General features: G+C 38.2%; 1 protein-coding gene across 1 annotated transcript in view; it reads right to left on the minus strand.

Moving 5' to 3' along the window:
• TRAPPC9 (trafficking protein particle complex subunit 9) overlaps positions 1–26,995 on the minus strand; it is a 535,580-nt gene that overhangs the window by 310,953 nt on the left and 197,632 nt on the right. Inside the window, exon 20 of the mRNA XM_086609585.1 lies at positions 18,757–18,867. Coding sequence (XP_086465711.1) covers positions 18,757–18,867 — 111 coding nt within the window. The remainder of the gene's footprint in view (positions 1–18,756; positions 18,868–26,995) is intronic.

Below are 26,995 nucleotides of genomic sequence, written 5' to 3' on the forward strand. Positions count from 1 at the left end.
AGTCTTCTCCTACGTTATCATGAATAGCTCTTCCTAAAAATCTCTCCCCTTTCCATCCAAATTCCAAAACTGCTTTGCCACTTACATTGACCAAAATACTCCAGCACGCACTTAGTCAAGAAACGAGCAAGTATTTCCGAAACTATGCTACCTGTTTGGAATCAGTCAGGATTCAATCCTATTATTACAGATAAGTTTTTTGGTTTTGTTAATTCCTTCTTTTCTAGGGCACTGCACAAAGCACTGTCTGTACCGGTCTTACAATGAAATAATATTTCATGAAGAATAAAATGGTGAGTTCATAATTCAGAACAATGTATTATATTCTATCACAGTATCAAACCCCATTTTTATAGTTCCCTCTACGATAACAAAATTAGTATCTATGATGTATTAAGATACATTCTGCAAGCCTAAGTGAAAGATCTGAGAACGCATTCGTTGCTGCAACTTAAACGAGTTTTCTTCTTTTTCCACAATTTTGTATTATTCCTTAATCTTTTGTAATTCCTGCAGCAGCAAGTATAAATCCTAGCTACTGAACAGAATCACTTTGTGTCAGGGAGAACACACATAAAGAGGAAAAAATATCCCATTGTCAAGGAATTTATAAACAAAACAAAGATATAAAATTGCTGAGTAGAACTGAGAAGAGATGGGAAAAAAATTACAGTTAATGGTCAACACAACAGAAAAGGTCAACATAAGTAGAAAAACTCCTCAGTGGGTGTTCAACTAGAAATTCTTTTATGCAGCAAATTAGTGTAATTTGCTATATAAAATTTAAGTTTAAATGCCTTCAAAGCTTGAAAAATTATAGCAGCATGTGAATGCTGTTTTCTTCAATCCATATTTAATTTTACATTTCCCACAGGGCTCTGGCATTTCCAGGATTGACCACAGGAAGAAATGATTTGTCTTTACCAATGCTGTAATTTTCTACATGACTGTAAATCATCATTTACATTTCAGACGACTATTGCTGATGGATTTTAAGTAAAAACTTCTGGAAATTTGCAAGCTGCTCTTTACACATCTCAGCTCTTGGTATCACTGTGTGTGTATCTGTCGTGCGGTACACGGCACGTGTTCAGCTGCTGCCAGGGCAGTGAATTCAGCACCCAACGGCAACGGCTACAGCACACCCAGAAAGGCAGATTGTATTTCTGCTCTTGGCACGTTCCTGCTGAGTGACAGCCAGAACATTGCTGCCCATTCTGTCTCTCAGGCCCCAAACCACAACATCCACCTCTTTTATAACGTACTTAAGCATATGGATAAAACAACATGTAAGGTGGACTTCATTATTCCAGTTCACTACCTGTTACATTAAATGACTGAAGTTTCCAAAAATGAGCAAATACCAGTTCTCATTTCTGCTCCTGTTCAGACATAGTGAGTGAACAGTATAGGAAACTCTAGAAAGTTCAACAGTGTGTTAGGAATTGGAGCACCAAATACACAAGAGAATGAGGTTTCCACAGAAGCACACTGAACTGGCTTCACAAAATACCAGCTTCATATACCACAAAGCTCCATTATCTTAATTTTAAATTATATGAAAGGCAGACTTACTGTAAACAAGATACAAATCCTCTCCACCTACTTAAAATACAGTTGTTCTCCATCTTATCCTTCAAGCTTCAGGAGAATTAAAGATGCTGAAAGTCAATGACAATCTTCCAGAACTTTTTGTTTTGTTTTTATATTGAAAAAGAGACTTCTGGTCAAAGTTATATACGAGAAAAAACAATGCTGAATGAAACATACCCCTGCATAGCCCTCGAAAAGGTATATAATTCCCAAATCTCCTTTTTTTATTTTCCAAATTTCCACAGGGATCTTTCTAGCTCTCATAGCAAATTTCCATTCCTAGACATGAATTTACAGTCCTTGTAAATTCCTTCTGACAAAGCGTGAAAAGAAAATTAAATTGTCCTAAGAAGTTCTAGTGGACGTACTCCTGGGCTTCAAAGAAACTGAATACATCATCCTTCTTGTTTCAGAAGAAGTCAACCGTGAATAAACATTTCTTATGTCTTTTACGTTTGCTGAGCCCCAAACTTAAATGCTCATCTACATCAGGACTGAAATAAATACACGAAAATGAGAAAGTTCAACGTTTAAAGGTTGTGAAGTTTTAACAGTTTTTCTCATATGTTTGGAAAGAAAGAAGAGAGTCAAATGACTGGTGGCTGCACCTTTGGGTGAACTCTGCCATGCAGAAATTGGCTGAGTGTAAAACAGTGGGCTGAATGTACATCTATATCCTTCACCTTAATGAAAAGTTGAGAATCCTCTGCCTCTTCCCTTCCTCTAATAGCACGGTTTGATTTACTCCAATCATGTTGCCTTTTTATGGCTACATTTTGTACCTTATCATAGCTGCAATCACATTTCTTGCTGTTCAGCAGAACTGAACTATTTCTTCCACACCATCAAAAGTTACAGTGCTTGACAGCCCCCCCATTCTCCTATAACTTTTCTTCTCTGCTGCTCTGTACCCATGAAATGAATACTCTGGGTCTGCTCATCAAGTCACCGCTTTGCTGTCTCAAGCCTGAGCCTGAAAAATTTAACTCATGTCAATCAAGCAATTAAACTTGAGAGTTTTTAGCCACTGGAAATGTTGTAGCAGTAGTCCTCTAAAACACCTACAGGAAATTAAACGATGATATCATCAGCCTATGTATAATTTTTTAATTCGACCTGCTGTACCAGCATATGCCACGTAACTGAATTTGTACTAATATAGCACCTGTCCCAGGTGCTAATATAGCACAAGGCTAACTCTCCTTATTGTGTGATCCTCTCTTTATTAGAGACTTCCATTAAATTAGCTTTTCAGGTCTTCAGGATATGGCTTATTTCCTCGTATCTCTGCTGGTAGTAATATCTGCTAATAAATAACATGACTAATATTTGGCAATAAACAACAGTAGCAGCCTGCATGAACTAAAACCGTGTTTCAAGAGCATCTGTATTATTTCATATCAAAACATTTGAAGGACAAAACAGGGAACATTTTAGTTACCACTGAAAGTTATGATTTAGATTTTTCTGACCAAGCACTGAACAACAAAACATACAGTTTAGTTGCCAATTAGTCCTGCCCTGTAGAGCCTTTTCCTCACCCACAGCCGTTCTGCCAATTCATTCCATTTAGGATCCGTAACTTAAATGGAGGAGGAGGGGATGAGTTAAAAATAGCAGCAGTAAAAAAAAAGCCAATTAGTAGGAATTGCCACAATAACCTTTGTCAGGATAAATTTAAGGTATAAGGCTCGGAGATAGTTACTATGGCAACCACAGGCACTTGCAAGGTACAATTAATGAGAAATGCAGTATCTGTCACACAAGGAAGTAGATGCAGCAGCAGCCTGACAGGCTATTTAAAGACACTGTTTTCTTCCCTGCCCCCTTTTTTCAAAGAGCAGCAGGGAAGTAAACTGCTACACAAGTAGCTTTAATATGTGTAATTTTTTCTAATTTTGCATTCTCTTTCCCCTTCTTCAGTCACTGAACTGTTAAGATCTCAACGTAAGCTTCATTCAAATTGAACAGGTAAGATGTACGGATATTACTCATGGTTTGCCTACTCTTTGAAAAATAAATTTAGCTCACAACTCGTACAAAAACTCCAAGTAGCAAAAGGTGAAATGTTTCAGCTAAGGGTGCAAACAGACTTACGGTAAAATAAAGCAGTTTTACTGTATTGTGAAACAAGACATTCTGAAGCCAAGACAAATATTTGTTTAAAGATCTGTATAAATTCTCTTATTTGCCAATACAATGTGCAGCTGGTATCTTTACAAAATACATTTTACCAGTTGGAAATTATCTCAGATACATGTCTGATATTTTTTCCAAAAACACACAAACAAGAATTCAGTGTGAACAGCTTTAAAAAATGAGGCGGCTTCTTTTTCTACAAAAAGTCCATTTCAATTCCGTTTCTGGTGTTTACAAAGAAAAGCCAATTTCAAACCTGGACTGTCACTGCCACCACAAGCATCCTCATTAAAGACAAGCCTGCATGAAGTCATCAAGGTACACGCAAAATGACACTGTTCCCATCAGAACTCTAAATAACATATTCTTCAGGACTGTGAAAAAATAATAATAAAACATGTGCTGCTGCAACTCCTTGGTACCCCAGCCAGCTCTGGGGTCTCCAGCACAAGAAAGACATGGAGCTGTAGAGCAGGTCCAGAGGAGGGTCACGAAGATGATCCTAGGGCTGGAGCACCTCTGCTATGAAGAAAGGCTGAGAGAGTTGGGGTTCCTCAGCCTGGAAAAGAGAAGGTCCTGGGAAGACCTTATTGCAGCCTTTCAATATGTAAACAGAGCTTATGAGAAAGACAAAGAGAGACTTTTTACCAAGGGCTGTAGTGACAGGACAAGGGCAACTGAAAGATGGTAGATTTAGATTGGATGAAAGAAAGAAAGAAATCTATTATGATAAGGACGGTGAGACACTGGAACAGGTGCCCAGAGAAACTGTGGATGTCCCATCATTGAAAGCATTCAAGGTCAGGATGGACAGGGCTTTGAGCAACTTGGTATAGTGGAAGATGTCCCTCCCCATGGCAGGGGGTTGGACTAGCTGACATCTAACCCCCTTTCAACCAAAACTGTTCTATGCTTCTATGATTTCGAACTACACACGTGGATGTGTTCAAAACCAACATCATTCTCCAAATCTCAGCCAGGTGAAAGCAGTAATTTAACTATGGCGGAACCACATGAATACACCTTGTTTATACACAGTGTCATTCACTACTCTTGCTCTCACTGTTAACACGGATACATTTCACTAAAACTTTCTCCTCACACCATGTGAAGTTTCTTCTTGATCGAGCTTGGTTTTGTTCATACCAAACTGAGTCTTCATGTCGTAGAAGAATCCTACGAGAAGGAACTTCTTCACGAGCTCAGAAATTGTTATGTAGACAATAGATTATTACTAAGCTGTGTTCTGTTACCTTTATCAATCCCAAAGAGGCAGCTTCTCTCCTTTAAAACACTGCACATTAAATACTAAAATCTTTCTTTAAATAATACACCTCCTAAAACAAAAGCACTCAAGAGAACACACCGCAAAATCCAGATCAATGGTGGCTTGTGATTTAAATAGGTTAAATATGGTCTTGGCAACTTAGCAGCCAAGCTTTCACACTGGTGTTAGCAGGTGTGGGATCTCCTTCAATCTGTTGTGCCAACTCATCGGGAGATGCACAACTCGTTAACACCATTTTGATATAAAAGACAGGGCTGAGAACAAAGATTCCCTGACGGAGTAACTCTGGAAGGAAATTTTGGTGATTGATAGGTATAATTTGCATGTTAGGCCCTCATTTGTCAAAGGGAAAGGTTTTAGCTGAGATACATCCATGGCTGGGGTTTTACTATACGTGTTTCACAGCAGCTAAGAGAATTCATATTCTGCCATGTGTTCTGTGGAGTTGACATATATTTCAGTTTGAACTGAAAAAAAAAAAAAAAGACAACAAATAAACACTTCAGGAAAAATACAGATGACCTAGTAAACTGTTATAGCAGGAGAAATTTAGAGAGAAAAATTTCCTCATGCAAGCAATGACTCAGTAGATTCTTTCCAAAACAAGATTAGCTTCTGGAGACTTATACGGCACAGAGGAAAAATTATTTTAATTCTATTAAAGACATGTAGCCACACGAAACCACTGGCCAAACTCTATTCTGTTACTCTGAGTATATCCAGTTTCAATACATACCTGAATTTATCCAGATTATAATTTTTCATTTTGTCATATAATTTATAATACTTTCATCTGACTTTAAAAATATTAAAGAAAAGGTTGCTGTTCCTGCTTGTCCACTGCTTTCCCCTGTCAGTCAAAGGACAGACCAACAACTAACTGATTGTCATCAGCACAATTCATGGGAAAGAAGACTCTGAAAGGAAGAGGAGAATAAGCAGTGGGGAAACAGAGAAATATCTTAGAGCATTTGAAGAATTTGAAAAAGCACCTCTCATCAGTGAGGAAAAACTCTGTTCCATCCCCAAATAATCTAGTATAAACAGGCTCCAACCCATTACTGCCTCCTCTCCTTAAAACTGAACTTCAGCAGTGCAAATCCTGCATCAACTGCATGTTTGGGAACACTCCAGAAACCTTCAGGTCAGGAGTCAGGAAGAAATCTGTGGACAATAGCAAAACCTTCACCGAGAAGTAAATGATTTAGTTTGTGAAGATAAGAATCAATAAACCAGTTTCCATTTAACCACCTTACCAATAGTTGCATCAGATATCAAAACTTTAATCCCATAATTGAAATGAGAAAAAAGAAAAAAAAAAAGATGTTTTCAATCATCTCAGGCTATTAAACTTAGAATAGTTTTATAATTTATCCTTCCAATGTGTGCTTGCTTTTATTTTTTTTTCCTCTCAAGAGTAACAGCATCTACATTGCTCTCATATTATATCTCCTTTTGCAAATATTTCCTTCCTAGTACTTTCTTTCAATTTAAATAGTTTTCGAGTATCACCTTCTCAGAGGTGAGATCATACCAAAGAAGTGAAAACATCCTACCCTGTGTTGATACAACACATCTGCTCAAAAAGATGTTATTTTTGTCTTCAACTGCTCTTGGACTGTGGGCAGCATTTTTAGAGATGCATTAAAATATGCATCCAATTCCTAAGAGGTAAAAGACAACTCTGAGCTCATCATTCACTATTTAAAGTTCGGATTCTTCTTCCACCCTGTTCATCACTTTGGATTTATTAAGGCAGAAGATCACCTGCCAATTCACCATCTCGTCCTTCTGTCATTCCTCGCAGTCAGCTTCCCCCTTTACAGCCCAGAGTTTACTACCAGGGACCTTCCCAGCCCACTGCTCGCTCCTTTTCCCACACAGGTTCCAAAGAGACTGAGCAGCTCAGGGCCCAGCTCAGACCCCAGCAGGGCTCCAACGATGACTCCATCTCTACAAATGATTATTTACTCCTCTGTCACCTTGCTCTTAACCAATTAATAACCTTCCCTTCTTATCCCACAGCAGCTTGGAGTCTCTATCAGCCTTTGGTTGGGAATTCTTTCATATGTCAACAATTATATTAATTAGATCTTCCTTACCCACAAGTTGTTATCTCCTTAACAGAACTTCAAAGTATTTATGAGCTACATCTTCCCTGCATAAAACCGTATTTACTCTTTTCCAATTCAGCATACTTATCCAATACAGATGTACACACAAAAAAAAGAAAAACTGAAATGAACCTGTAATTAACCTTCTTTATTACAAATCACTCTCTTTCCTGAGGGTACTCACAATTCAACATATTAAATCTGGAACGTTTCCATAATGTTGGGATGTTTCATAGCCTGAAAGCACTATATAAGACAAGGAGTAATTTAAAAAGTGTATATATGGAGATTTTAAACACACCTACCACACTAGACAGAAATCAGAGTACTACAGGATTCAGATTTAGCGTTCCTCTCCCTCAAGCAACAGTCCTTTTGAGGGCCAGAAAATTAAACAACTCCAATGATGTTGTTCGAGAACTGTCTATTATTCTTTAAAAATCCAAAGCTAGAGCAGAATTCTTCATTTTTCTTACAGTTGTCAACTGTAAGAAAACAAGTTAGAAGCAGTTTGCATTTTGGAAGACTGAGTAAATGCACTCCAAATGCTGCATTGTGGACTAAGAGACACCAAGCTAACCTGGGTAAAGCTCTCTCTTGGGAAGATCCAGCCATCAAAAGAATGGGCTAGAGTGGAGAGACCAAGTGGCTGAAGAGGAAAGATTATGGACTTAACATCAGCCCATCCCCTGCCAAGACTATATACTTCCACAGGGCTAAAAATATATTGCAGTCAAATTTATCAGAATATTGTTGGGTTTTTTTAATTTACACCCTATAAATCTTTGCATTCCAAAGAAGGCTTCAACTTTTTGCCTATGATCCCAGCTAGTATAGTAGCGTCAGGAGAATAAACAGAGAACAAAGACTCCAAAACAACTTCTAGAGACACCTTTATAACTTCAAAATGTAAATGTCGTAAAAAAGCCAGCTTTATATACCATATAGCATTTACATAACATCTTTCAGTGATCTTTTGAGATCACTGTTGGTTTAGCTTTTGCTTCCATTTAATGCAGGAAGAAGTAAATGGATGTCAAGACTGAAAATAAATTCAAGCTGCTGAAGCACTAATTCTCTTTGAAGGAAAGACTCATAAAGCAGCTATTTTAATTACACTTTTGATCATCTAAAATGAATTAATAGGAATTGGGTATTTTCATTTCCAACTTCAGGAATTCTACACTGTACCATCACAATCTTTTACAGAATATCAGAGAGCAGGCAGAAAACCAAACCAGTGAACCATCAGAGTTTAACTTTAACAAATCCTTTGGCCATTAAAGTAGACATAACTGGCAGCCACTCAAGACAATCTTCTTTCATCCCATTAATGCACTCACCATGTCACCACAGCCGCAAAACACAGCAAGTGCTCCTAAATATAGACAGTGCTGTGGGCTAAATTAATCTATTTATCTACAGATATTGATCAAACCAGGTGTGACCTGGAGCTGTACCTACACCCAAACGCTCACTCTTTTCCTAGCAGCATGAACAAAAATGTTCTGAAATGTGTTAAGTAGCTTTTTCCCTGAAAATAAAGATAATGGTTAATTAGGAAATGGACTAGAACTATTCAGTTATCTTCACCATTTGAACCTACAACCTCAAAGGTTCTACACATCCAGATACCTTTCACTCCCTATTTCTAACTCTCTAAATACTGCATTAGAGCAATTTATCAGGAAAATAAATTCCACAGCAACTTTTCATCTGTTAGATGAACACACAAGGCACCAGGCTTTAGGCGTGAGTGAAGAGAAAAAATAATGCATCTAATCAGACCTATGAAGGAGGAATGTGCAAATACACGCTACTCCTAGTAACATACTGCTTAAAGTACTATATGAGTCTGGATGCCAAAAGTCTTGCCATAAACTGGCAGTACGCCTTCTATAACAGCAGAAAAAAGGAAGAAAGGCTAAGGTGAGGAATTCGTCCTCTGGAGGAAAGAAAACAAAACAAAACAAAAAAAAAACACAAACCACAGAATAGGACAAACATTGTGAAGACACAAAGTCTTAGAGGACAAGAGAAAGTGACAGAAGAACCAATTCATATGGGCATGCACCCGTAACGCTGTTGGCTCCGGGAAGAATGAGCAAGTCTATCAATAAGTAGGTAGATTTTCCAGTCAAATAATACTGTAGGTTGGAAGGGACCTCTGGAGGTATCCAGTTCAAACCCCTCACTCAAAGCAGTGCTAAATGGAAGTTGGCCAGAAAGAGCCAGGTTTGCAGCACAGCAGCATGCCAGCGATACTTATTTTTCGCAGTCTTGTGAAAAAGAAAGAATTATGAAATAAGAATTATGAAATAAGCTCTGCAATAACAATGTTTGCAGCCTACCTTGAATTTAGGCTGCAAGGCTAGTCTTCCAGAAATTTGGGCTGTGCCAGGTACATTCGTGGAGCTGTAGATATGCACTTCCCTACTGGTCTGTGCTCATCTGTATGGCATCTCTTTTTATTTTGTTGTTGTCTATCATCATTTCACTTAGTATTTCCAGGTTTCTAACTGGAAATTACTAAAAGAAGACAGACAGCAACAGCCTACCTCAGGTGTGCTGACCACTGAGTAGGTTCAGGACAAAACAGAAATTTTGATTAAGTTTCCATCTCACAGAAATACTGACAAACATCTGTAGAAAAAAACAATGTTGATTTATACTACTTACCTTTCCCCTTCAATGTTCAGAAAATCCACTAGGAAAAGAATAGATAACCCCCAAATTTCCCTGGAATCATTTCTTCCTGTAAATATTGGTATTTTTTATTGAATTCTAATGAGGAGACTAACGCCCAGTGAAAGGCTGATAACGTTCACCTTCATCCTCCACTTTTTTCCACCATCCATCAATGCAGAAACACAATTTTCTAAACTCACAACATAAACCTATTGGCTTGAACATGTGTTAATTAAGGGCAAGCACAAGCCATTTCAACGATGACTTCCTTCAGGGAGCAGTTTTTTCCTGTTTAGCTTGTCACTCCATTGTTATCTAACAAAAGAAACATTTACAAAGTTTCTTACATTCTTACTTTTTCTTCCACGTATCTTGCACAAAAACGAAAACCCAACAAAAAAGTATTAGCACTTCAGCCAATTTTTTAATAGTCCTGCACTTTGTCGAATGCTTCCACAAATGTGCCTAGCATCCAAAAATTTCAACAAGAATTTTTCCAAGTATTCAAGAAAGGAAGGAAGAAAGGAAAAAGTCTGTGTTCTTCTATTTAAAGAAAAGCTTTTTTTTAAAAAAATAATTTCTAAATCTGAATTCTGAAATCACTTATTCTGTCTTTTTTCAAGAGATAGCTTTTGAACCCTACAATCTGTGATCTATTGATGATTTAAGGGGAAAATGAAGATGATTATTTTGGAGTTTGAGTGATTTATAGATCACCCAAAACTAGTACAGTAAACTTGTACTATATCTGTGTGACATTTTGTATAAGGGCCAACCTATCTAGCCATGTTTATGCTGTACCCTATTGAACTTAATGAATCTTGTCAGAGACAAACTTGGCCTGCACTCACAAACCTCCTTAGCTGCATACACAAAATATTAGAAATAGTGCAAATTGGGTCTCCTGAGGTCAAGTCAATATTCAAAGAGGTCAAAAAAAGTGCCAGGCAGGCTAGATCCAGCGAGTTAGTCACCCCTGATTTAGGAGAACAGTCAATTCACTTAGACCTACTTTTGAGTAAGTGGGAAGAGAAGCAGAAGCTTATGAGAAGTGATATAGTAACAAACCAGTTCCCTACACAGTGCAGCATCCTCCAACTGATAGAATCGATACACTGAGTCTTTCAAATGAAGCTGGGGAAGAGGAGGAAAGGGGAGAAACACCTTTAACAGATAAATCCGAGAAAGCCTACCCAAAGGGAAAGTCTCTATACCTGCAATTAGAGAAGGGACATTTATCTGTGTTCCAAATATGTGAGGTTTTGACAGAAACAGAAATGTTAAATTCAAACACAAATCATAGCAAAGGGATTATCTTGCACATTGCCTATAAAAATACACCCTAACCATATTTTCAGAACAAAAGGATAACATTGCACTGGGGAGGGAATGGAAGGAGGAACAAGCAGCTATTCACGTATTTGTTGCTGTAAAACCAACAAGGGCACTGGTTTTATCATCAACAATTACAGGGACTTAGCACTGGAACAGGTCTTCCTGTTGGCAGTCCTAGGTCTCTAGGAATTCAGCTGAGGACACCATAGAAGCAGCCAGGTTCTTTGCCTCCACTTCTCTGCAAGGGAGACTGACCATCTGATGATGTCTGAGGCTTGGAAATGTCTTCACTTCTCGTGATATTCATGGACAGCTCAAAGCTCAATTTTCCTTAGTGTCCTCAACTTGCTTAACGTTGAGAAGAGAGCTCTTCTCTATTGCCAATTTCATAGAACACATTAATAATCCCTTTTAGTTTTTACTGCGTTTATCAAACCAAAGTCAAGGTCTATGCTATTTTCACCAGCTACCTGCATCTTCTACCATTTGGTCTCCTCTTTTTCTTGTCTACACGTGACCAGAATGGAATGTCATAGTTCTCACGTATCATTCCCTATGTCTATTTGCCTGTCCTATTCTCAGATCACATTTCATTTTTTGCAACACACTTACACTGAGGACTCTCAGCTACCCAGTGATGACCCATCATGCCTTTGCACCTTACCAAAGAATCAGACTCACAGAAGAGTCAAGATTGGAAGGGACCTCAGAAGATCATCTGGTCCAACCTTTCCTGAGAAGCATGTCTCTTGCATCAAAGCAATTCTTGAGTGCTCTAACTACAAGCAGTCCAAACCCAAAGTTTCACTTCATTATTCCTTCTATTGCTCTTTATTTTTGTATTATTCTTATCATTATTTTGCCAGCCTATCATTTTTGCAGATTCTTCCTGTAACATCTCCAATTTTTGCAAACTGCTTTGAAATAAACATTAGAACTGGATCATACTATAGATCTGACCAGTGCTAGATATATCACCCTTCCCTACTCAAAGAAACACATTCTTTGCAATTTCTTTGTTAAAAATAACTAATTATTCACTTAAAATTATGTAGTATATTTAAAGATTGAATTTGGCTATTGGTAAAAAAGGCAAGCCATAAAAAAATTAAATGTGTCTTTAAACAATGTCAAGTAAAAGACAAAATAAAAGCTATTACACTGAAAATGGCAGGTGATTTTCATGTTTTAATTAATAAAATCTTTGACATTTTTTAATTTGACTTGAAGATATCTGTCCTGGTTTTGGATGGGATAGAGTTAATTTTCTTCTTAGTAGTTAGAATAGCGCTGTGTTTTGGATTTAGTAAGAGATTTATAATGAGAAGAATGTTGATAACATACGGATGTTTCAAGTTGTTGCTAAGAAATCAAGGACTTTTCAACTTCCCATGTTTTTCCTAATGTGCAGGAGCATAAGAAGTTGAGAGGGAGCATAGCTGGAGCAAAAGTCTCACAATTCCTGGCTTAGGATAAAGGCTTAAGCCCAATGGGATATTCCATATCATGCAACATCATGCTCAAGTGTATAGATGAAGGTTGGCTGGAAAGTTTGTTCTCTCTGTCTCCTGGGATGGCAGTTTCAGGATTTCTCTCCTCCAGGATTGCTAGACAGGGACTGGTCTTGGTCCGTGGGTGGTGAGCAATTGCATTGTGCATCACTCATTTGTATATCCTATTATTATTATTATTGTTACTGTTGTTGTTATTATTATTATTATTACATTTTATTTTATTTTAATTATTAAATTCTTCCTATCACAACCCACAAGTCTCCTCCCCTTTATCCTTTCAATTCTCTCCCTCAACCCCCAGGGGCAGGGGGAGGGTGAGTGAGCAGCTGCATGGTGTTTGGTTGCTGGCTGGGGTTAAACCACGACAGTATCTCAGAAACATCAAGCTTGCCATGGATTTAACACGAAGACTCAGGGAAGTTGCTGTGAAACTTTATTTTATCTCGATGAAAGCATGCAAAGCCCTAATCATAGCAGCTTTGCCTTTAAAACATAAACTGTAACAGCAGTGGAAGGGAAAAATCATTAATCTCTCACGTAGACAACATGCCCTGTCATAAACAGAAGCACAAATTAAACACTGACTCGGCAGCTATGAGAAATAACAATCATGATTTACTTACACACGGACAATAAATTTATTAAGGGAACTTACGGATAAAAAAGGGGCAGAATTTTCAATTCTCATACCCTTTGGAAGAGGCCTTATTTCAAAATGTTTTCAATAGGTATGTGCTTTATTAACTAATGCTGCAGAAATTGCAGTACATCACATCACAGACTTCATAGCTCAATTATTCAACGCATTTAAACACAATAACTAAGCAGTAGTCAGTGGCCCTCATTATTAGCATGCACACAAAGGACTTTTAAAAAATTCTGTTTTCCATGGATGAAAGAAACACCATACTATGTGATAAGAGGTATTAAAAAAAAAAAAAATTTTCTTTAATTATTAAAAATAGGTGAAGTCAATACACACAAAAGTTCACTTACCAAAACTGAGAAAAATACCTATACTTCTATTCACTTAAAAAAAAAACAACAAAACTTACTATGGTGGATATGTGTAAGTAAAGTCACTCATTCGACCCTGCTAAAAGGGAGAAACTGCCAACCTAGCAAGAGCTTGGCAGTTCTTAACTTCTGAGTGTTGACTTTGTTATTGTAGTATTTCTTTAGCCTATTTCTTCTTATGCAACTCCTAATTAAAAAAAAAAAAGGGCCAAAATTCCATCATGTAGTTTCACATTGGCATTCACATGGATCACCAGTTCTTGTCAGAACTTGTAAATTTTGCATAAAAGCCTCTGCCATTTGAATCATCAATAGAACAATTTCCTCCCTTATGATGGCCTGTACCAGTGATACACCAAGCCAGAGGCTTCAGGGATACTTACTATTTTCAAGGAATTACAACTCTCAAAAAATTCCAGCATCTAGTGGAGAAGATATCCTCTCTGGCTGGGAAGATGCCTGAACGACTGGAGATCCTTCACAGCTCCTCCATGACTGACACCATTTGACTCTTTTTCCCAGCCTTTTCTTAGCCAGATCCTGTTTGATCTTCACTTCTTAACTCTTCACTCCAACCCTATGATTCTATTCCTGGGCAGTCCCAAGCTTTAATCCCTACAGTCCTCACATCAAGGGCAAAACAGTCTGAAAACTCTGATGTCTAAAAGAGTTAACATCTACAGCAGCCAACTGTGGAACCGCATCTACATGGAAGACTTTAAGAACTCAACTGTGTTGTACCACAAGGATAGATGAGAGGGTTGATCTACTCAGACCAGCACCATGATAAATCTTCCACTGATGATGTTTGCCGTTCCCAAATGCCAGACACACCGTGCACAGAATAGAAATGTAAAGGCAATGTAGGATATGTTGTACAAAATGAGATATCCTGGGGCACATAATGAGATAACATCTATTACCATAAATTATGAAGTGATTTACGCATAAATGAGGGTTGTCATGAAATTTAATTTTAATGGTTTGATAATCAAGTAAGAAACACAATCATTACCATACCTAAGTTTTTCAATAAATTAAAATCCCTGCTAGTGGCAAGGCTTCTTTGTTAACATCCGTAATACGATTCCCCTCCCAGAGCTGGCTGCTATATTCTTTCATTCCCGAAAAACCTGTTGAATGCCACATCACTGTGATAAACAAGTTCAGTTTTACTGCTGATGATATTCAAAACGTTTCTGTGTCCATAGCAAAGCCCCTTCAACAGCATGCAGTTGCCTACTCCAAGAAAGAGCTTTGCAGACAGGAGGCTCCAAAAGTCTGGAAAAATATCTAAAGGCTGAACTTTCCAACAGCATCTATAAGAGAACTTGTTTCCCTCATCCATCTCATGAATTCAATCCTCTCCTCACCTCAGCGATCTTCTGAGAACAAAGTAGAACACATCACTAATTGTCCCACAAAGGGACAGAAAGGAACATTTCAACTGTTTCAAATATTGTGTCCAGTTCTGGGCCCCTCAGTTCAAGAAGGACAAGGGACTGCTTGAGAGAGTCCAGCGCAGGGCCACAAAGATGATGAAGGGAGTGGAGCATCTCCCTTATGAGGAAAGGCTGAGGGAGCTGGGTCTCTTTAGCTTGGAGAAGAGGACACTGAGGGGGGACCTCATTAATGTTTACAAATATGGAAAGGGTGACTGTCACGAGGATGGAGCCAGGCTCTTCTCACTGGCATCCAATGATAGGACAAGGGGAAATGGATATAAGCTGGAACACAGGAGGTTCCGCTTAAACATGAGGAAGAACTTCTTCCCAGTAAGGGTAACAGAACACTGGACCAGGCTGCCCAGAGAGGTTGTGGAGTCTCCTTCTCTGGAGATGTTCCAAACCCGTCTGGACGTGTTCTTGTGTGATCTGATCTAGGTGGTCCTGCTCCGGCAGGGGGATTGGACTAGATGATCCTTTGAGGTCCCTTCCAATCCCTGACATTCTGTGATTCTGTGAAATCATATGAGAAACACAAAGGGTTCTATGAAGATCACTGTCTGAATAACCTCTAGAGACAAAGGAAAAATATGAAAGGCTGATCCTTCCCATTTGTGTGTCCGCAGAAAATATAAAGGTAAAAGACAAAAAAAAATGAGTGAACAAAATAATGACTGAGCCCAAATGATCATTTCTTACCATAAAATGATGAGGAGTAAAGTATGTATTCCTTTGTCCTTAACTAAAGGAGAAAGAGTGTTGCCTCTCAGAAACACTACTTACATACGTATCTGAGAACAGTTACAATGCACATACTAAATATTCCCAATCAATGGTTTAAAAATCACATTAAATTGTAAGCTTAAGGCTTCCTGAAAGCTAAAATGACAATCTTTACTAGTCAGCAGAATAATCTTACTGTACAAAAAGGCGTGTATTTCCCAGATAGTATTATAATGGCCTAAAGGATGTCACTTTGCCTTAATAGTGTAATCCCATTTTTTGAGACTGCATCCAGTGCTACTCTAACAGCTGTTATTTCCCTATCTCCAAGTTAACTGAAGCAATCTTCACTTCAAACTTTAAAGCAAAAAAGGTGTGTAGTACTCTACACATTTGATCCATTTTACATAAATAAACTGGAGAACAGGATGGGGCTGGAATGCACCAAATAATAAGGATATTATAAGCTGGACACCAGGGACTGCCCTGCATGGACTCAGCAAGATTTGGCAGTGCCAGTACTGATCCACTGATAATCCCAGACTTCTTTTGGCCTCTCTGCTTCCAGCTCTGACACATTCCCCACTTTCAGCATCATAGTCAATCGTAGACCTTAGTTATAAATAATTTGATTTATATCAATATGTTATGGAGAGTGTTTTAGAAAGTGTAGCACCCAGAGCCTTCCATCACCATTTGTCATTTTACATAAAAGCGATGGAAGAATCTCTTGCAAATTCCATCTCATCAGGCACAGGAGGGCGAAACTTCTACTCTACATCAATGGCTCCATAATACAGAAAAAAGGAGCAACACATCAGAGACTTCCAAGTTATTTTACTTTCTAAACATACAATGTGGGAACCAAAGATGTGAGCAGTACGCAGGATGCAGCATTATTGTTCTTTGAAGGTCTGTAGGCAGAGAATATGAGAACACTTAAAAGTCTCCAGCAGTAAGAACAAGACTGAAGAAAACAATTTCCTGCTATCTACACTTTGTCAGGACAGAAGATTTCAAAATGATGATGATGAATGGAAGGAGAGTAAATTACAAAAGGAAACGAGAGTGACCAAAGATGGTGAAAAAGTTGTATTTTAAATTTTAAGTGGAATGAGGAACACATTAAGAATGAGGACGGAATCAAGAAGTTACAGGGAAGGGGAAAAAAAACATGACTGAAGAGCCTCTCTTTAAATATTAACCGGATAGTAACAAAAATTAATGTCCAAACATAAGAAAAAATGACAAAAGGAGAATCTAAGAATAGGCTTTGTTGAAAAGCATTGTATATGTGGACTGAAAAGACTTGGTTCAAATGCAAACTCCTGAGAATGATTGGCCTATGTTAAAAAAGAAAGATCTAGAATCATTGCTCCAAGAAAGGGGTAGAGCTCTGATTTTTTTTCTGCTTTTTTCTGTAAGATTAACAGAAGTGCTCTGCTAGAAGGAGTAGGCTAATTAAGACCTAGTGTATGTTCCACCTAAGTTTCTGTAGCAGATCATCTAGAATAAAAATTAAACTTTGAAGCAAACTTCTCTGAAAGGGTTGTCAGCCACTGGAATAGGCTGCCCAGGGAAGTGGTTGAGTCCCCATCCCTGGATGTGTTTAAGAAAAGGGTGGATGAACTACTTAGGGATATGGTTTAATGGGGGATTAGGGATGGTTGGACTCGATGATCTCTAAGGTCTTTTCCAACCTAGAAATCTATGAATCTATGAATCTCGAAAATTGGGAGTGAAAAATTTCAAGGAGTTTACCAACTACAAAAATGATGGGAAATGGCAATTCGTTAGTATTTAGACTGCTTTTAAATAAAGAAAATAATCTAAGTCTTTCTCAATAAAAAGAGCAAGCACCAATATTTTTTGTCCATTCCTTGATAAAGCGGAATTGAGAAAATTCAGCCTTGGTTTGAGTAAACGTATTTTCTCATGTTTGTGCTTTTGGAGTCACTAAGGCAAAAAGCATTCCGAATTTACTGCTTTTGTTGCATATTCTACGCTTTTTTTCGACAATTGCAGGCCTTGTAATTGATTTGTTTTCACTTTGAACTTAATATTCAGACTGAGATTTGAAGACATGGAAGTAGCTCTCTTTAAATAATGTATCAATTGCACGGTTTAAGACTGCAGCACAACCCTCCCAAAGAAGAGAACTTTGACCATGACCAAATGGAAACATTTCCTTTGTCACAGTTTCACCTTTTTAAGATGAAAACAGTGCCATCTAGATGTAATGATCATCTGAAGGAGATAAACCAAGCAACCTAGAGTAGTCAGCAGTAGGAATCCTAGGGAGATATATTATGGAAAATAACGGTTATAGTAAGCTACAAAATGACCTTTACATCACCATAGTAGGACTGTAAGAACCAATACATGTAACATCCTACTTAATCTAGAATATTTTTTCCACTGAGATTGTGATTGCTTTTTCTTCAAATCTATTTTTCCTTCCTGCAGTTTTCTTTCTACAAAACTGATTAAATAGCTGGGGAACTACATAAAGAAAAGGCTATTTGAAACTTGGAAAGGACAACAAACTAGTGATACCAGGTTCTACCATCAGAACAACTACATCCAGAGCACAAGAAAATTATATTAAAACATTCTACAAAAACACAGCTAAACAAGCTGGGTCGATGCTATTACGTCTGTACACCTCACATGCAACTGTTTTGTATTTTACTATTTTCAGTACTACTAGATTAACAGCCAAAATAAATTCACTTGAGATATTACTAGAACCGTGATGCACCTTAAAGAAAGTGAAACTATTACATTCTTTCACATGGGTACAATGATTATGTTTGGGGCTTATTTTTCTTTTTAAAGAACAGGGTATAAATAAACTAAAAGTTTAAAAATAGGGCCCTTTTAATACTGAAAGCACTTACCGCTGACATTCCCCAGCATGCAGAATTAAATCTTCATTGTTCCTAGCACTAATGGTCAACTCGTGCTCTGTGGAATTGAAGACATCAAGAAGTAGATGGCACTGCCGGGTGCTGGTCAGGCAGAGGGGAAAAAAGAATAGCACAACTTCAGTAACACACCACAGAATCATGGAATCATAGAATGGTTTGGGTTGGAAGGGACCTCAAAGATCATCTAGTTCCAACCCCCCTGCCATAGGCAGGGACACCTTCCCCTAGACCAGGTTGCCCAAAGCCTCATCCAACCTGGCCCTGAATGATACATGTATCAGAATTAATATTTATACATAAATATACATGTATATTCATAAATATTAATATACATACATTAAAATACGTGCGTTTTATACCCTACTCCAATTATAAGAGTATCTTACTCTTTTACTAGAAATAGCTTTTCATTTTTAATAACTGGAAATTTAATATTTTTTAACTAAAACTAGACAGAAACGTATCTCCTAAGGAGAACTCTCATGGCAATTACGACCTGCACAATATTAAGCCCCACAGCATTTGATCACCTGTATATATTCTACCGCTTTTCAGTTTCACTTCCATGGAAAAAGCCACAGATTTTTTTCAGTTCTTTGAGCATTCACGTGAAACAGTTTTATTATTTCAGATTACCTTGACATTACCTTTTTAAGAAACAAATTTTCAAGTAAAAATTTAAATCTTTGCTCAGTATCAGGGAGCAATTCCATCTACTGTGATAGTTGGTTTGTCTACAAACCAAAGCAAGTTGGCAACTAGAGTACTTTTCCATTCTCCCAAAAACTCTGAGAAAGATAACTCTGTCCTTTCTGTAAGAAAAGCAAACACAGGCACCTCTCACAGAAAACCTTATATTTGTCAGCTACTGTCTGTCAAATCCCGTTTTCCCTAGAAGCATTCAGCATAAATATGCCAACCGCATTTCTGGGTACTTCAGGAAACAAAGCGACAGAGAAGAAACTTTATTGTCAATTTTTATTCTTATTTATAAATTTTTCTTCCTTCTGAAACTAAGCACAAACTGCAGCACTGAGCAAAGGTTATAACATAATACACACTGAAAAATATCAGAACCTGATACCTAAATGCCAAATACTATCATATAGCTGCAATACTGCTTCATCAATCTGCTCTGAAATTCAAAACTTCCTAAGAAGCTGCATATCCCAGCCTCAAGCACCACAACAATTTAGCTTTAGCTATCAATGACTTTGAATTTTAAATGCACATATAACAAAATTAAGTGGCTTACCATTGTGAATTACAGTATAAAGCCATTGTACAAAGATTACGGATTATCTCATCCCATATAATTGCTATCAGAATCAATAAGTAGGGGAAAGTAACTTGTATTCAGTGTTAGGATTAGAACCCACCAGCAGCATTAATTTGAGAGAGTTCACTTGAAATCAGGAGCTCCCCAAAAAGGAAGAAAGAGGAATACATTGGTAAGGCGAGAATCCTCAGAGCCATCCTCTGAACAATACACATGTTCACACTGAGTAAGACAGCTGTGTGTCTCAGGCAACCACGTATATTTATCCTATTGCATAATAATTTGCAATTTAACTCAAATGTCAGCCATTCCAAAGGCAATTGAACTCAAGAAGTGGAAGAGTTTAAGAACTGCTCTTCTACTTTGGAAACAGGAACTCTGGTTCTTAATACAACTCTCTTCTGAAAATCAAAAGAGATCATTTTCAGAGCATATACAGAAGGAACCGTGTTGCTACCTTGCAAATCCCTGAGATGGGAACACTCGTTGGACAAGAATGGGAGGTTAAGGTTTAGGTCACAACAGAGATAGATATGTCACGTGCAATCAGGCCCTAAATGACAAGCAAGCACCGCTTGAGGACAGTGGCAAGTGTCCTAGCAAAAGCAAAAAGTAAAAGTGGGCATGGAGGCTTTTTTTAATATATATTTTAAGGGTCTTCAGTCTCTTTGGGTAAAACCTCAATGAATACTGATTATAGAGAAGAACACATGAAGGTATCTCGAGTGCCTGAAGCAAACATGTCAAAACTCAAGAATTTAGAACAAATAAAGAGTCACAGCTCTTACTAGAAACTTCCTTCCTTAACAGCTCACAAGAAAGAAATAACTGGAAGGGCAGTATTTGAGTTGGTAGCTATCCTGTTACTGGGAATCAAAAAGAGAATTGAAAAAAAAGAAAAGCCTGGCTTCCATCTCATCATTGGGAAAGTGGGGCAAGACCCGTAATGACACAGAGAAGTTCTGCCTTTCCAGTAGACACAAAGTTATGATCCTGAAGAGAGACTTCTAGCGCAGACTAAGCTTCCAGAATTCAACATGGAAGGAATTTTTTATTTATCCCATAGTAAAACCAAACAATTGTCTGAAATAACATTCAAGCCTTGTGCAATATCTTTGGGCAGCAGAATCAAAGTTTTGTAAACAAAACAATTTATGTCATAAACATAAAGGACCTACACAAGCAGCAGCCCTTCAGGACTAAACACCATCATTAATACTAAAAATTCCCAAATATGAACTCTTAGACTCTGCAGTGAAAATTATTCATCATCATGACATCTATTTCATCCTCTTTGAACACTACAAAAAATAGACATAATTCATTCCTTGTCAATTTTAATTTAATTCTCCAGGGAAATCTTTAATTAATAAAAATCAAAGTTACAAAATTTTTATAGTACTTTGAAAACTTAGAAGAATAAGATACAGGTGTAAAAAGATTGAAGGTAACGTTAAGACTGTAGAAAAAGATTGCATTAGATATTCAGAGCAAATACAGGACGGTATCAAAGAGAGTACAGAAGCAATGAAAAATCGCTTCAAAAACTGGAAGCTGTATCCAAGTAAGGAAACAAAGACAAAGCATAAGCTTTGGAAAATTAGAGGAAACACCATAATAAAGTTAAAAAGGAAAAAAAGAAACCTTCAAGTTAGTAAAGAGCAATTTACTAAAGATCTGAAAACCAGCATGATTTTTTTTATGTTTTTTAGCAAGCCACAATCAGTAGGACTGTGTAGAACTGATGATGCTGAGATATAATCCGGGTGAAATGAAAGTTCCAAGAAAACAAAGAATTAGCAAGAAAGTCAAATTAACTCTTTATATCAATTTTCACTACAGGTGAACTTACAGAACTTCAAGAATTTATCTCAAACTGTCAGTAAATGAGATTTGAGAGGTAAATAGTCACGAAAGTGTGATAAAGGAACTCCAATTCAGGACTTCACTGAACTTCTACACGTAAATCCAGCCATCAATCTGTTGCTTAACTAAGCTCTGCAACACAGAAATTTCCAACATCATATTGTTTTAAGGATTTTAAGACAACAGCATAAATTTTAGACCATTAACCCTGGCCTCCACACTAGGTAAATCACTACGTGCCCTTTTCAAAAGCCCTTCTCCAGCTTTCCTGTAGGCCCCCTTTATGTACTGGAAGGCTGCTAGAAGGTCTCCCCGGAGCCTTCTCTTCTCCAGGCTGAACAGCCCCAACTCTCTCAGCCTGTCTTCATAGGAGAGGTGCTTCAGCCCTCTCATCATCTTTTCCCCTCCTCTAGACCCACTCCAACAGCTCCATGTCCTTCTTATATTGGGGGCCCCAGAGCTGAACGCAGAACTGCAGGTGGGGTCTCATCAGAACAGAGTAGAGGAGAAGAATCACCTCCCTTGACCTGCTGGCCACGCTTCTTTGGATGCAGCCCACAATACATCCCTCCCAAACTACCCTCAGTTTCTTCACCAATCTATCAATGACAGTGGGCAGCACAAGGTTTTTGGCTAAGCCAGAGCTCATTCATGCCAGTTGGTGCAGGGAAGAGAGCAGGTAACTGGTCAGATCGTGTTTCTGCCTTTCCTCACTGGGACATAAATTACATAAATCTCTTCTCTGTCCACTTATCAATACACAGGAACATTATTTAACATTTCCCTATATAACTGGTTGAAATCAGTCAAAGTTTAGTAAGGGAGAGGGGGAAACAGTTAAAGTGATCGTACACATTTCATTTCCCTATGAAATAACTACAAAAATGTCCAGAAAAATACAGCAGACGCCACAAACACAACATCTGTCTTTTTTGAATGGAATGATATACAAATTACTGCATTATGTTAAAATTCTAAATTAAATGAAGACCAATTAAAGCAGGATTGGACTGTATGTAGGGGTTAGGATAAAGAACAAAAGTTCTTGAAAAGGTTTTAGTCTTCTTTCCATCTGTCATTTCACCTGCTAATGGAAAGGAAATAAAGCCTGGGTCAAACAAACAGTTTCAGAGTCCAAGTGGAAGAATAACAAAAATCACAACGTACAAACATTTTCCATTTCAATGATCTTCCTTATTTGTCCATGGTGTTTAGAATACAATCAACTTTGTGTTCAAGATTTTCTTTTACAAGTAACACAAAAGTCTACACATCAGAAAATTGTACATGCAAAAACTAGAATTACAACTTATTTTCAGTTGATTGACTTCTAATCTGAAGGTCTCAGAAAGACGGGCAAATTTAAGTCAATACTCATTTGAAACAATAAAAAAAGGAATTTTTTTTTTCCTTTAAAATTGAGTTAACTCACTAGTGTCTGGAAGATTTATTGTATAAATTAATTTGTTATCCTCTCTTGCAGAATTCAGGATATAACACAAACAAAAGTTAGTGACATGATGAATCATGCCGTCTTTTAAAAATCTGACAATGACAGTTATGATTCCAAAAATAGGCACAAAATTGGGACCATGGGAACTTAAGGCAAGAGACAATTACACTGTGATGTAGAAATTTCTTTCAAGGGTATTGCGATTACTGTTCCAATGCGCTCTGAAACGACAGCAGAGGATATACTTGAGTAAAATTTAACACAATATGAAAACCAGACGCAGCTGCCATGCTCTAACGGCGGCTCCACTTCAATCATCTCACTGCTGTTCCGTTTCCAGCTTAAAGTCAGTTTAAACAACAAAGGCTCAGGGGGGGGGGTTGGCATTTTATCTGCATCCTGACTCAGATCAGCATCCCCATCAACTGAAATCAGGGAGTGTTTCCACATCCACATTTTTGTTTGCTTCCCTTCCGTCTTCTTTAAACAGGCATCCCGGCGCAAAAACGAGACATCGGAACGCGAAGGGAAGCACCGGCAGTGACGACAGGCCATGGTGTGACAGATGACAAGCCTGTTCTCCAAAATCCACTGACAAACACAAAAAGCAACACAGCAAAACGACCATCTTGAACATCTTTGTTGGTCCTATTGTGTTTTCAATAAGGTTTCTTTAATTCAATTCAATTTTTATTAAATTCTCTAAAAATAAAGTTTTCGAGACTAACTTTAGATGATTAAGTCAGATTATTCATTTTACTGTTAAAAGGTCTTTTTCACATCTTCCAAGAACTGTCCTCAGCTGACTTCTCCCAGTTGTAAACCTTTTCAATTACGCTAAATATTCCCAGCACATCTATAAATATTTGCAGATTTATGTTCTCACGTCTTCATGTGCCAAACCGTACATATTTAACCTTTTGATCTCAAAAATCAATTCTCTCAATCTGTACGCTACTTTTCGCTGCTCTCCCATGAACCCACTGCAACGTTACACCATTAGCAGAGTTGAAGGTTAGCAAGATGATTTAACCATTGGCTGCAACCTCCCACCTGTCAAGGGTTCCCACTTGGTAGAATCTATTTTGAGCTCAGTGGTGTGTGTATAAAGAATATATTCTAGAAAGACATCCAGTCCTAGGAATATTAAAAAATGGTTATTAAATCCATCGCTTGACAGATTTTTCTAACGGTTAATCAGTGTAATTGATCAAAATCAGAGCTTTAATTGTAGTTGAATTTGCCTGGTTTCCATTTTGACTGGCTTTTATTATCACTATTTTTCACTAACAAAACAGTTAATTTAATACTAATTATTTTCTCCATGTAGAAACATTCGTTCATTTTAAACAGGTCATAACTTAGCCTTCCTCAAAACCAAACAGACTGCTCTTCAAGGACCAACCAGAAGAGTTTTTCTCCACCCTTCAAAGCTCTATGACATTCAAAAACTGAAATACAGAGACAGAGAAGACTAGAAATAGCTGCCTGTCAGTAGGTAGAAAATCCTCATTCTGAATGTAGCAAATGTGAACATCTAATTTAAAAATTCAGATACATAAAACTAAGAAGTTTCAACATTTCAGAAAATGTTGCAGAACATTTTTATGTGTGTAATGAAGATGTTAGTTAGAACATGCTGTTTATTCTTTCCCTTCTCTGATTTGTAAATATATAACAATTAGCATTTCTAACCCGAAATTGACTGCTGAAGAGGCTGCGTTGCAATTTATTGTACTGAAAACGTGGGCAACCCTGGAAATTGCAATGGAAATTACGAAAATTATGTCTGATTTCATTAAGACCCAAAGTTCTACCCATCTCCTGGGAACATCAATCCATCCCACTCCTATCCAGTTTGATGCCAGTGCCAGCAACAGACTTCCAGAGCCTGGAGAAGGATCACAGGTCAGCAGGAGATCATCTGAAGAGCAGCAGAAAGGAATTCCAGACGCTCCAGCCAGGAAGTCAGATTCATCGGGGACCACACTTAAACACCTCTACGCAAACGCCGTGTAGCATGGGGAACAAACAAGAGGAGCTAGAGACGTGCACATGCCTGCAGGGCTATGATCTTATTGGCATCATGGAGATGTACTGGGGTGAATCTTATGACTGGAGTGTTGGAATGGAAGGATACAGGCTCTTTAGGAAGGACAGGCAGGGGAGATGAGGAGGAGATGTTGCCCTCTATGTCAAAGACCAGCTAGAGTGCATGGACCTCTGCCTGGAGATGGATGAGAAGCCAACTGAGAGCTTATGGGTCAGAATTAAACAGATGGCAGGGCCAGGTGACATTATAGTGAGGGTCTGCTACAGACCACTTGACCAGGAAGACCAAGTGGATGAGGCCCTCTACAGACAGATAGGAGTAGCCTCATGTTCACATGCCCTGGTCCTCAGGGGGGACTTCAACCGCCCAATCTCTGTTGGAGGGACAACACTGTAGGGACAACACTGTAAGTTCAGGCAAAAATGCCAGGAAGTCTGCCTGGAAGAACAAAGAGGGCCTGGACAAACTCAAACACAAAAAGGAAGCCTACAGAGGGTGGAAGCAAGGACACGTAGCCTGGGAGGAGTCCAGAGAAATTGTCTGAGTAGCCAGGGATCAGGTTAGGAAAGCTAAAGCTGTGATACATAGGGTCCAGAGGAGGGCCACAAAAACGATCAGAGGAACACCCCTCCTGTGAAGAAAGGCTGAGAGAGTTGGGGCTGTTCAGCCTGGAGAAGAGAAGGCCTTCTAGCAGTCTTCCAGTACTTAAAAGGGGGTCTACAAGAGAGCTGGAGAGGGACTTTTTTCAGGGTGTGTAGTGACAGGATAAGGGGAAATGGATTTAAACTGAAAGAGGGGAGATTTAGGTTGGATATAAGGAAGAAATTCTTCACTGTGAGGGTGGTGAGGCAGTGGAACAGGTTGCCCAGAGAAGTTGTGGCTGCCCCATCCCTGGAAGTGTTCAAGGCCAGGTGAGAGGGGCTTTGAGCAATGTGGTCTAGTGGAAGGTTTCCCTGCCCATGGCAAGGAGGCTGGAACTAGATGATCTTCAAGGTCCTTTCCAACCCAAACCATTCCATGATTCTATGATAACCCTCAACATAGTCAAGGTTGTTGTTTTTCAATCTCCAAACACTTCGGGGAAACCAAGTTAGAAAATCTGCATCCTAACATTAAATACTAAACAATGAAAGGCCTTAGACTAAGGACCACACTGCAGGCTTTGTTATGAACTGATGTCTTCTTTACAAAACTAAACCATTTCATTAAATGATGTACTTTAATGGTACAAAGGAAAATTAACTTGAACCTAGAGTTAGGTGAACTGACACTTTGAATTTAACAGTGTCAGAGCTGCTGCAGTTCCTTTCTAAATTTTTTTCTCCGACTCAATTACAAGCACAGAGTCTAAGCCTCTGCACTTGCCAGAAGAGATCTGCAGCTGATGTCTCATCAGCTGTATGGTGGTTTTAAGATAAGAAGAAAAGTCCACTGCCTCAAAAAAATGAAACCATTTACCTTGTTCATCATCTTGAATTTGTAGAATTTTCAAGTAATAATATTATTACATATCTAGGTGCTTATCTTTGCCCAAAAGTGAAGGCAGCATCCCTGTTGC

Source organism: Tauraco erythrolophus, chromosome 3, assembly GCF_009769465.1.
Source record: "Tauraco erythrolophus isolate bTauEry1 chromosome 3, bTauEry1.pri, whole genome shotgun sequence".
NCBI lineage: Eukaryota > Metazoa > Chordata > Aves > Musophagiformes > Musophagidae > Tauraco > Tauraco erythrolophus.